This window comes from Equus quagga, chromosome 2 (assembly GCF_021613505.1).
Source record: "Equus quagga isolate Etosha38 chromosome 2, UCLA_HA_Equagga_1.0, whole genome shotgun sequence".
Classification (NCBI taxonomy): Eukaryota; Metazoa; Chordata; class Mammalia; order Perissodactyla; family Equidae; genus Equus; species Equus quagga.
The window spans coordinates 32,319,569-32,331,860 of NC_060268.1; the positions used below are offsets into that span (position 1 = coordinate 32,319,569).

Here is a 12,292-nt window from a genome sequence, read left to right on the forward strand (position 1 = left end):
TTAGTGCTTTGGCAAAATATATGAATTGTGCTCAGAAGAGACTCCAAATTTGTCTAATACTTTTCCCTCACACTGCTTTAAGTTAAATAGATAATTAATCTCAAATCTTTTGGAGAGTAAAAAAGCTTGACTCACTCTTGCAAAGTAATATTCCAAATATGAGTTATTGACGTGACTGTATTTTCTAAGGATCTCCAAGTTCCCCCTTTGCTCAGGGTTTCTGGGAGTTGTGTTAGCTCTGTTTTATAGAAGGACCTAATGTGAACCCTTGAGAAGTTGAGAGACCTTCTCTAGGGTATACAGTGAATTCCCATGTGGGGAAAAGGGATTTTGGTCTTGGGGCTAAAGTTGGAGCACTCTCCCATCTCTCAGCTGTAGAAAAGTTCTGTTGGTCAAGGGCAGGGTGGGAGTAGGAAACAAGTTGCAGTCAACCTCCTGGCTGATGCCTTGAGCTGGTTGAGGTCAGCCAAGAGGAAGGATAAGTCATGGTTATGCTTTGATTTTTGTCGGTGGGTGATTTATGCACTCTGTTAGACAAGCTGCTTTCTTCCCCTGTTCCTCTAACAGGCAGTCTCATTGCTGGAGATGACTGTCAGCTGCTTTCCCTGCGTAGCCACCGTCACATGCCCCGGCACTGGAGACTGGAAAGCCTGACCACAGACCAGCATCTCCGAGGCATGAATAATTAGTTAGGCATAATGGAAGGCACTCACTGCACCCTCCAATTGCGTAAGCCCATTACCGAACTCTGCTACATCAGCTTCTATCTTCCAAGAGGAGAAGTCAGAGGATTTTCATACAAGGGCACCGTAACTCTAGACAGAGCCAATAAAGGGTTTCATAACTGCTACCAAGTCAGGGAGGGGTCAGACATCATCAGCCTCAGCCTGCAGCCGAATGAACATCCAGGCGACATATTTTTCAAGCAGACTCCCACGAAAGACATTCTCACTGAGCTGTACAAACTCACAGCAGAGAGGGAGAGACTGCTGGCCAATCTGCTGAGCTCAGACCACATCCTGGGCATTACCATGGGGAACCAGGAAGGGAAGCTGCCGGAGCTGTCGGTGAGCCTGGCCCCCGAGGACGATGGTTTCCAGGGTGCTGACGACTGGCAGGGGGAGCCCCCCGTGGGCTGTCTCAATAAGAGGAGCACCCATGGGAACAAAAAGCCCCGGAGGTTTGGTGGAAGGAGGGAGAGCTTTGAGACGCTTCCGCACAAGAGGACAAGAAGAAAAGGGCGTGGGCGCCAGGTATCAGCTCCGCAGATGGGGAAGGACCAGGTCTGTTCCAGCAACTCCCTTCCTCTTTCTCGAGTGAGGCCTAATCTTTGGCTTCTAGAGGAGAGAGGCAACTTGTTCCCAAATGGGGTACTTACCTCTTCCCTGCAGAGGACAGAGAGCTGCCCTCTAGAGATCTCCAGGACACTGGGCCCGGACCCTGGCTTCAGGAGCTTTGGGTTGGCTTCTGAGGATGCTGAGCTTGGAAGAGGAGGGCTGCCCGCTGCCTGCAGCTCCGCAGAGCCAGGAGGTGGGGATACCTGGGGGCCGCAGAGGGGGCCTCAATGGCTGGCACATCAGCAAACAGGTTTGTCTGAAAGTCACGAGGACCCTGAGAAGCATCCAGAGGCAGAAGGGGGCCAGAGGGAGAAGTCTGCTGAGAAGACTTGCAGGAAGAAACCTGTTTCCAAAGTGGTGGCTAAAGTCCAGGATCTGTCGGCTCAGGTGCAAAGAGTAGTTACAACGCATCCCGAGGGTGAGGGGAGACTTGCCGTTTGCCCCACGGCCCAAGTGGAGTTTATACCCAGAGTGGACTTGCTTACCATCCCAGGAGATGAGGCGGGGCCCCGTGGCTCCAGGCAGCGGGGCAAGGAGCAGCAAAGGGACAGGTCATTACAGTCATCAGCCAGGAAACGTGCACCAGCCAGCACTGAGTGGGCTGTGAACAAGGTCCTCTTGAAGGTGATAGAGAGTGAGAAGTTAGACGAAGCCACTGAGGGGAAAAGGCTGGGCTTTCCCCTCAGCACGACAACCACCCACACCCTCCAAGATGCTAGAAGCAAGAGGAGAGCTGGGCTGCCTCTGAGTGGCCACAAAACCTTGTTTCTGGATCTGCCCCACAGTGTAGGGCCCGACTCCTCACAACCCGGAGGTGATGAGAAGAGGTCGTCCCCTCCAGCACTGGCAGCTCCCAGTATGGTATTTAATAATTCATCCTCTCAGTCCGGCACACACAAACGGGTGTCACCTGTTCCCTTGCCTCTATCTCCAAGGCTCCCCAGCCGTCAGCAGCATCACAGGATCCTCCGGCTCCCTCCACTGCCAGGCGAGAGGGAAGCCCCTCTTGATGACTCTCCTGGTAGAAAGAGCAGTGCCTTCTCTGAGTCCCCCTCTGCTGACACCTTGGAGCCACTATCCTCTGCGAAGGTCACGGAGACCAAAGGAGCCAGCTCGGCCTCCCTCAGAGCAGACCAACCTCGGTTGGTGCCTGGGGAACCTTTGGAAAAGAGCTTGGGGCCTGGGAAGACCACAGCTCAGCCCCAGCACCAGTCACCTCCAGGTTAGTCTTGTTTAAGATACTTTCAATCTGTTCTTGGGCGATTCACAGACTGTCAGTCTGCTTCTGCTATGCAAAGACTGGCTAATTAACAATGAACCAAAATTCCTAGTCCTGTTAGTCAATTCATCTTGCAGCAAGAAAACTGGGAGTGGTGTAGGGGAGTATGGAGATGGTGAGGGTGGTGTTGACTTACAGGGTCAGATGTGTTGCTTACAGAAGCAATACTTTGTAAATGTCAATTTTTATTTTTACTTTTGGCATACTCTAAAGCCGCCCCTATGGTTACTTAACATAAGACTCTCAGCGGAAACAGGATGGCAGAGAGAAGTAGCAACTCCTCCCTGCCTTTGATGCCAACCCTGGGTAATTGGCCCCTTAACCCAAATTCTGCTGTTCATGCTGCTGGAGTAGCTTGGGTTTGCTGGAATTCTCCAAGCAGAAGAGCAAAAGCATGCTGTGTCTTTGCTCATCTCTCTGTTATTAGAGGTTTTTGCTTGTTAGTAATCGCCTTTATAAGCATCTTATTTCATGACAAAAACTGTGTTATTTTGTTTTAGTAGAAGAGAGATGAATTCAGTCTAACTTGAAGAAGCTTGGATCAGATTTTCTTTTTTGACCTCTGTTTTTAATTTCCCAAACAAGCTTAAAGTAATGTTTATTCTGAAGTTATAGTTTCTTTATTTTTGGGTTTCTACTGTGACTAGTATAACATCATGTCTTCTGCAAGAGGTGCTAAAGAGCCAATCTGGCTTGTATGTTTAATGTGATTTAAAATTTTACATGAAAATAATTTTGGGGGTTCTATAGGTGGGCTCAATAAGACCAAAAAAGACAGTGTATAAGAAGAGCCACTCCTGTATTCATTACATTTTCCAGGCCATGTGGCCAGATGCTCAGGGTTGTGTATGCCGTTGTGTAGGTAATAGGTTCTTTTTCAGGTGATAGGTCCTTTCACAGCATATGGTCAATGCCTTGTCTAGGGGATGGCTTGTAATATGATATATAGTCTCTTAAAGGTTAGAGAAAACAGCATGCGCAATTTTTGAGATAAAAATATCTATCTAGGAAAGAGAAATTTCAAACGCTTTCTGTTCATTTTGAACTCTTGACATTTTATAAATTTCGCTAAATCATTGATCCAGGGAGTGGTTCTTTAAAAATGTAGTACATGCTTTTCATCTTGTTTTTGCAAAATATTAATCTCAGTTTGATGAGATGTGCTACTTTCATAATATAACTAAGCTGCCTCACCAAGAAAGTCATAGAATTGTAGCATGTATCATCAAACCCTAGTGATGAAATTCTTGCTCCCTATGGATGCTAGATGCTTGGAAATACTTGGAAATACTTGGAAAGATAGTCCTCTGTAATTAGTAGGTGAGAAGCATTTGGAGGCATGGGTGTGGGCTAGCTTCCTCCATTCCCAAGATTCCTTTTAGAAATCACACCAAATTCTAGGATTCTTTGTGCCCCTCATCCAGAAACTGTATTAAATATGTTGAGCTTCAGGCAATCTTTTTTTTTCCCCCTGATTTAGAATTATCTTTTTATTTTGTTGTTGTGTTTCTCCATTAAAAAAATATTATAAAAACTCTATTGTATCTGGGTCAAGGCAGGCACACAGAGGACATTCAGTTTCTATGGTGACTGACCTTGAGCCCCCTGAGGGACAAGTTCAGCAGATGATTACACTTTCCCTTGGCCTCTCCATACAATTGCTCAGAGCCATTCCCTTTCCTTCGGCCCTAGCCTTCCACTGGGATCTTCATAGCACTTTCGGGAGCCAGTCATTAGAATCACAAGGACTCCTTGGCAGGCAGACTGCCTGCGCCTCTAACCTTATAAAAGAAGTTGGAAAGCAGAAGAATAGGAGTGGGAGAGATCTTTTTGTCTGGCATGGATAACTTCCCTTTTGCTAGGACCCTCCTCCAGGACATCCAAACATCATCTGCTATCATCTGGTACTTCTTGGAAAAGCATGAACAGAGGGAGTTCTCCAAATAGTGACTTTGATCTGTATCCTGTGTCCCTGTCCCCTTTCTTCCCTTTAATTGGCCTTTTCTGTAGCCATGAGTCCTCTTCATATTTTGAGTCCTTCAGTGGCTTCCTGCAGCTGGTGGGTCCACATGGGGAGAATTTTCCTGCTTCCAGCTGCCTTTGTCTCTCACTTTGTTCTCCCCCACCCCCTCCCAGCAGAGGCCTTGCCCAGCTCCCAGCAGCCCAGACAAGGGGTGTATAATTCATTTACTATCACCGCACAGTGACCCTTTATCTGAATCCACCCCCACCTTTCTCCCATGTTAGCTATTAACCAGTTTGACTTTATGGTCTGTGGACATTTATTTCCTGTGGAAATAACATCTAGGTAATTTATTGAAGTGATGTGATTAAGATTATTGAAAGCTCTCATTAACTGTTCAAGTAAGAGATTAAGTCTGGCAAAAGTAATCAGATGCATTTCCAGTTGGAAGACTTCAGTATTATGGGCAAGTAGTCATTCCCAGGAAAGAGTGAAATCCACTTTTCCTTCTCACAGGACCAAGCAGTAAAAATAAGCATTACCATCCATGCAGGAAATAGCGTAAAGGCATCACAGAGGCTATTGGTCAACCTCCTATTGGCTGTGTCATTTTCCTAATTCTTCATTCCAAGGGCCACATACTGGAATTTCTTGTCTGGTGGTGATATGATCAAATAGTGAATATGCTAACAATGAAGGGTGGCCAGATTTGTCTTTTCATGGTCGACACCCCCTTTCCCCCCACCCCACCTTGGAATTGGTTTTATACTATTTTATTTTGGGATGGAAACTGCTATAGAATGCTTCCAAGCCTTTGCGGGATGTGGCATTTTCTCAAACCTTGAGGGACTCTAGTTGTGTTAACCGGCATAGCAGTGTCCTTGGGGCTGGAATTCCTTCCTGTTTTGCAGGCTTCCATTTACCTTTCATCTGAAATTGCTCTTTTGATGCCAGAAGAATCACATGGAACTTGGCTCACTCTACTCCAGAAAATGCCCGGTGCTTCAGTGTGCTCCTCAGCAATCTCATGATCTTTTTCCTTTGATTGAGGTCGCTGAGCTGGTGATGGAAGCATATGCCCCAGGCATAGTTCTTCTTGATATTGTGAGTCATTTGATGAGTGCTCGTGCCCAGCAAAAGATGTGGTTAATATCAACTGATTAAGGGTTGAGAGGCATATTTGTAATAGAGTTTATTATATCTAGTGGTACTGTTAAAGCTTTGATTTCTCTCTAGGCATGTATTATGAGTAGTAGATATTAATATTATATTAAATTCCCATATTAATATTGAGGTTTGATACAATTCCAATAAAATTTTAAAGAAGCTTCATGGCATTAATGGACATATGTAGCCATTTAAGGTTACCACAGAAAGTATGTAGTACATAGAAAATTATCTGTAATTGGTGTTGAAAGAAAATAAGATTCAAAAATTGTGTATAGCGTATTATACCCATATAAACTAAATATAGGACTTAAATTGACAGGAGATATACTGCTATACACTTTTGATAAAATAAGGGGGTCATAATTGGAACTATATGTAACTTTGACCTAGCAACCCTACTTTTGGGAATTTAGCTTACATAAATAGATGTACTAGGAAGAATACACGCGTAAGGGTATTTACTGCGGTATCATCATTTGTAGTGGTAAAAACAGCTGGAAAAAATTTGAACGTCCATCAGTAGAGAAATGGCTAACGAAATTATAGTACGTTTATTCTCTCTAATATTATGAGGCTATTCAAAGTGTTAAACTAGATCTCTATCTAGCAAGCTGCAAAATAACGTATAGCATGCTCTCAATTTTTTAAAGACAACAAATATCACCTTTCTCCGTATATGAGCATATATGTTTGGTATGGGTTTGAATATCATGGAGACAGGTATAGAAGACGACAAACCAAGCCATTCACATTGTTGATCAAGGGGCAAGGCAGGTCAAGGTGGGGAATGACATGAAGGAGAAGGATCCAGAAGCATTGGGGAAGAGTATTAACTTCTTTTCTTTACATATTTACATTGTTTCATGGTTGTGATAAATGTGTTACTTTTATGATTTTTAAAGAGTGATTTAACTGCTTTTTAAAGAAAAAGACAAATACAACGCCTTGAGTGGTTGTGTGTGTGGAGGGGGGTGGTGAGAGGGGGTGGTAGGATTATAGCTAAACCACACTTTTGTGTATTTTCCCCATGTCCTTTAATCAGGTAAGAAGCTCAGCTTTGAGACTATAGCATTGTGACGAAGGGAAATAATGCAGGTTGCTAGACAGCTGTCAAAGCAACGCCCAAGGAGAACTAGTCAGAGGGCCAGGATTGGATGAGAACAGAGCATAATCCAGAAACCAAGAGAAGAAGGCAGTTCAGAAAGGCTTTGGGATGGGACAGGGTCCTGACAGGGAACAGATACCCCCAGGCCTGAAGGAGCAAGGGAAGCAGTGGTCACTGAATCCCAGATGGGGGAGCTTCACGGAGAGGACCACATGGGAGGAACAATGGCCTGTGGTAGAGACACCTCACAGAGAGGAAACTGCAAGAATAAATATCCTGGCTTCACTCTCCTTTCATCTTCTACCTGGAGTCTCCTCTAACTGAACCACCTAAAAGGTAGAGTATAAGGGAACTGGTGGAGATCTACAAGGTCAGCCTTCCAGGGCCAAGAGCAAGGTGGAGAAGTGTCACAGTGGGCCTGGAGGGGCAAAGGGGAGACCGAGAGGATGCAGGTAGGTTTAGCCATGAAGACCAAGAAATGTAGACAGATGGAATGGTATTTTCAATGGGCACGGGGTAAAGAAGAATGTGGATGTGTGGTGTATGTTTTGTTATAAACAGTGGTTTTCTTTGTAATAAATGATTATTATACTCTGTTTCGTTTCTTTGTTGTATGGCCTTTTTATCTCTAAATTTAATTTGGTTGAATCTCTCTTTAATTGCTAAAAGTTCAAACACAGGAGAAGTAAAAGGATTGGAAGTGCTTGTGATACTTTTCAGCCCATGGATTCAGAAAAAATTATCTGGTTTTTAAAAGCAAAGTTCTTATCTTTAACAGTGATTGATACACATTGTGGTTGGTTGCTTTTTGTGAAAAGCACAAAAAGAACTTAAAAATATCTTCCCCAATTATCTCAAATTAAGAATCACTAATTAGCATATGAAATATGAAATAAATTTTCTACTAATGAACAATTTGTATTTTGAAGTCAGTTTCCATATAAAATAAATGATGAGTGTTTCTCTCATTCACATTTTGTTTTTCAAGAGGGAATGTGTTTCAAAGACCGGGACCATGACCAAGATCTGATGTTTCAAAGTCCCAAGCCTGCTCTACATATGTGAATTTTTTCCCATTAATTTCTATCATGCTTTGAAGATAGCACCTTCTATTGAATTGTTTTTCACTTGTCTCTTTTCTCTTCTTGGATTCAGAGCACAAGATTTAAAACAGGGGTGGCAGTCTGTGATCCTAGGCAATACACATGCATCTAAAATAATTCAAAGACATATAGAAATGGCAGAATTAACACTGTTAAAAGTAATAGCCAATGAAAAATCTGAAAGAGAAAACCACTTTAAAAAAATAGATATTAGATTTTGAAGAAAAATCTATTGCACATGTTTTTTCATGTAACTCAACCATTCTGCCTCATTGCGTTGTTGGTTGGGGTGTAAAAAAAGACAAACTTTTAAAGTTGTAATTGGATTAAAAGGACTTTATCAAATTGGTAAAGCAAAGCACTGAATATGGAAGGTGTCTGTTTTGTTTTATTCCTCGTGGACTCTTGCGGGAGAGAGTGCTTTTTGAAAACAGTGGACACTTCTCTGGGCCTGCTTTCTCTTTCTTGCTAACCCTTATCAGGTAAATGTCTCTCACTGCCCATCTTAACTTCATCCACTTTCTGATCACTTACAAGGATATGAACTCCTGTTAGATAGTTCTTAAATGGGAATCAAAAAATATTTCACACATTTTTGTGGCCCCTGGGCTGTGCTGTTAGGCCATACTATCCCCCTAGAGTTCCTCTATGTGGTCTGGCAGCTTGGCCTCCTGCCATGCATATTCTGGAATTTCCTTACTCTCATAGAAGGTCCTAAGAGTTTTTTCCACAGTTTTGGATTGTTCTGGTACATTGAATCAGATGCTTTCTGTATGGCCCAGAACCGTATAGGAAAGAACTTGAAACTAGGTCAGAACTGGGATTTAGATATGTTTGGGATGTAGAAGGACTTGTGGGGTCCTTGAAGGATATTGAACAATAGGGAGGAATAATGGACAGTGTAAGAAGGCGGATCATGAGAGAAGAAGAAGTCTGGGCCCAAAGTCTGTGCACAGATACGTCCTCATCCTCCTAGGAGAGCCCCTACACTCGAGGGAAAAGCAGCTTCGGCGTGGAGGGAAGGAAGAACTTTGTCATGAAAGCCCCACAGTTTGGCAGTGTGGAAGAGCTGTTCAAGAGAAGCAGAAATTTTCTGGCTGGCTATCAGGAGAGAAGAGCCCCAGCTTCAGTGTTGTGGAAGAGCTTGTTAGTAACCCAAGGACAGCAGAGAGACAGCAACAGAGCAGAATGGTGGCAAGGGCAGCAGACTCCCAAGCATGGAAACCTTGGGGGACCCCTGTGGAGCATAACAGAGGAGGTAGAGCCCAAGAAAAAAACTGGACTTCATGCTAAGCAAGTGAGCAAGGGCTTTAGACATTGACATTCAGATTTTCGTGTTTCATGTAACACAACTTTATTGACAATAAGGCGGTAAATTTGATCACCTGGGTTTCACATATTTTTCCTAAAATGTTATGGTATGGGTTTTTTGTTGGTTTGTTTTAAATCTAAGTTAAAGTTTTGATGTGGAGTTCTACATTTGGAGGGAGAACCCTGAAATAATCCTGTGTCTGATTAGAACTGTTGGTTTCCAGTTTAGCCCAGAGTAATTGTGGAGAGAAAATAACATGTGCGGCTTGAGCCTAAGCATAGTCTCCCTAGGATTCAGCCATAGGTCCAGGCACGTCTGGATAATTAGATGGTTGGACCTGTCAGGAGTCTTTTGCTTGAGCGTTCAGAGCATTCACAGGGCAGAGGCACTTGAGAAAACAAGATTTGAAGCACATGAGAAAGATACCAGCCTCACGGCAAGGGCCAACACTGAAAATAACATAGCGTGTGTCCTCCGTTTTCTCTGCTGACCCAGCCCCTGTGGACTCAGGTCTGGATCGTAGGGAGAAAGGATTGGAATAAAAAGCAGTGTGACAGTTTAAAGGGTAATTTTACCAAAATTTTCTTAAGATATTGAAGGCAGGGTCTGCATAACAGAGTATAACAAACTTGTGGATGAGGAGTCTCTGCTTGAGGTGCTGCTGAAGCACAGTGTGATGGGGAACGTGGTGGAATGAACCAGATTTACCTCGTGCTAAGGAGAAGTGAAGTGGGAGAGGTAGGCAGCAGTGCCTTGGGCGATCCATCTGGCACCTTAGCTGCAGCAGCCCTGGTGACAATTCTAGCAGCATCAAGCAACACCTTAAGCAGCCAGACAAGGAAGGACGGCAGTGATGACGGGGAGGATTACATCCGGAAGCACACATGATTCCTACAATGATTGGGAGAAATTGATGTGTGGGGGGAGGGGAGAAATACTGATTTTTGCCCCCTCTTATTACTCCCCTGACTGCATTTGCTGGAAGGAGTAATATCAAATGTATAGGGTTCTTTTAAGAATCAAATGAAATAATATTGATGAAAATACTTCAGGAAACATTAGAAAATATTAGCTTATTATAATTACAGATTATTGTTGGCTCATAGGGTCAGAAAGGATTTTAATCATATACTCTTGTTGGTGTTTTCCAGTGATGAAATGATGCCACAGATAATAGTTCACAACTGGTTATTCTATGTGGATTTCTTGATGGTCTCTCAATTAAAACTTCTACATTTGCTTCTGTTTTTTAAGTCATTTAACTATTTTTTAAGTCACACCTTTATTGGTCTCTCATTGTTTTGTTAGGTTAATTTTAGATTTTCCACCTAATTTGTAAAAAACTTGAGCGTGGTGATCATTTTTGATACCTCTGATGCACTCTTCACAGAGTCTGGTTCACTCAATAGCTTTTGAATTCAATCAGGAGAGTTTTATTTTTAAATTAAAATAATTAACAAAGAAATTAAAATTGTATTTCTAATTCCAATGTCATCCCAATATGAAATCATAAATTAATAGCAAAAGAAAAGTAAAACAAAGGTCCCCTCTCTTCCTATCAATTATTTCTGAATCAACCGAAGTCCTATCTTTCCTCTCCAAAGCTTTTTCCATTTCTGCAACTAATAGTATTCTTTTTTCTCCTGATTTCCATCTCATTTTTTTGTCCAGGCAATAGGTTTTGGACTTTGATTATTTGCATCTTATTATGTTAGTATATATTTTTAATAATATTCTCTCATTATTTTATGTGTCAATCTTGAGTTCCCGTCAAGCTTTTGGATATGGGACTCTATCTTATACTCTGAATGGACGATTTGCAGTTCCTTGAATAGTATGTCACATGGTAGTCAACATGTATTGTTCTAATTAAATTTTTGTGATTGTTGACTTTAATTAAAAACAACCCTCCAATTTGCAAGTGACAAGGCAGTGACTGTGAGAGACAGATTGCCTAGGAGTAGTTAGAATGGTTGCAGGTTCCTTCTGCTGGTGTGCTATACAGCAGAGTGAAGTGGGTTTGTCCCCACCGTTCTCTTGGTGTCTCATCTTCGTTTGAAACCTGTTTCTGCTGGTGACAGTATACAACAGAATTCAAACAGATGTTTCCTTATTTTTACTTTTAAAAAAGACCTCCTCAAAGACAGGACTGGTGTCACATTCATCATTATTTACCTGAAATCAGGTTCAGTAATTGACACATGGTGTGTATTCAGTGAATGCTTTTATTGAATGAATGAATAAATGGATGGATGAATGATGAGAAAACTTGATCTGCAAACTGGTAAACGGGCAAATATTTTCCACTTGTCCTCTGTTAAATGGAATGAAACTGGTTTCATGCTGTATTATGTGATTACTATTATGTTATTTTGGTAGGTAATGCTTTATTTTTAAAGTAACCTTAAAACTATTAATCTCTGCATAAGTTTAGGAATGTGAATGTACTCAGAGGACAAGAATGAAATTAAATAAAACTTGGGGCCCTCAAACCAAGTTTTTACGTGAACAACGAAACTGTTCTTTTAATTGGAATAACTTTACAACATGATCAGTTTTACCAGAACAAACGTTTTTTAATCTTAAAATGAGACTTTATTGTTAAAGCCCATCACTGAGGGGTAGTCAAGTGATCAAACTTGAAGTGGAAGCCAGAGGCAGCTTACTGCTTCATGAATTTTGCTGGTCACAGATTAACCATGTTGCATTATCCATGATCAAAGCCCGGCACATTTGCACCAAGGGTCACTTTATGACCAAACACATTAGTGAACTAGAATGTTGGGCAGGCACTTGTAACTCTTCTAGGCTGTGATTCAGGGCATCTGGCAGGACCCACCTGCTTGGTGTCTGATGCCCACTATTGAAATTTGCCTTCTGTGTGAAAGCACTGTTGCTAAAATAGCTGTGTATAATACAAATATACGTTGACCCCATGTGATTGATATACAAAAGCTATGCACAAAACTCTAAGTCATATTAATTTTCCCATAAATCTTCTATTATTACCCAGCAGAGCAGGA

At 42.3% G+C, this 12,292-nt stretch overlaps 1 protein-coding gene across 1 annotated transcript in view; it reads left to right on the plus strand.

The window, feature by feature from the left end:
• Positions 1–698: 698 nt before the first annotated feature.
• The window catches only part of FMN1 (formin 1), a 353,942-nt gene continuing 342,348 nt past the window's right edge, over positions 699–12,292 (plus strand). Inside the window, exon 1 of the mRNA XM_046652860.1 lies at positions 699–2,559. Coding sequence (XP_046508816.1) covers positions 699–2,559 — 1,861 coding nt within the window. The remainder of the gene's footprint in view (positions 2,560–12,292) is intronic.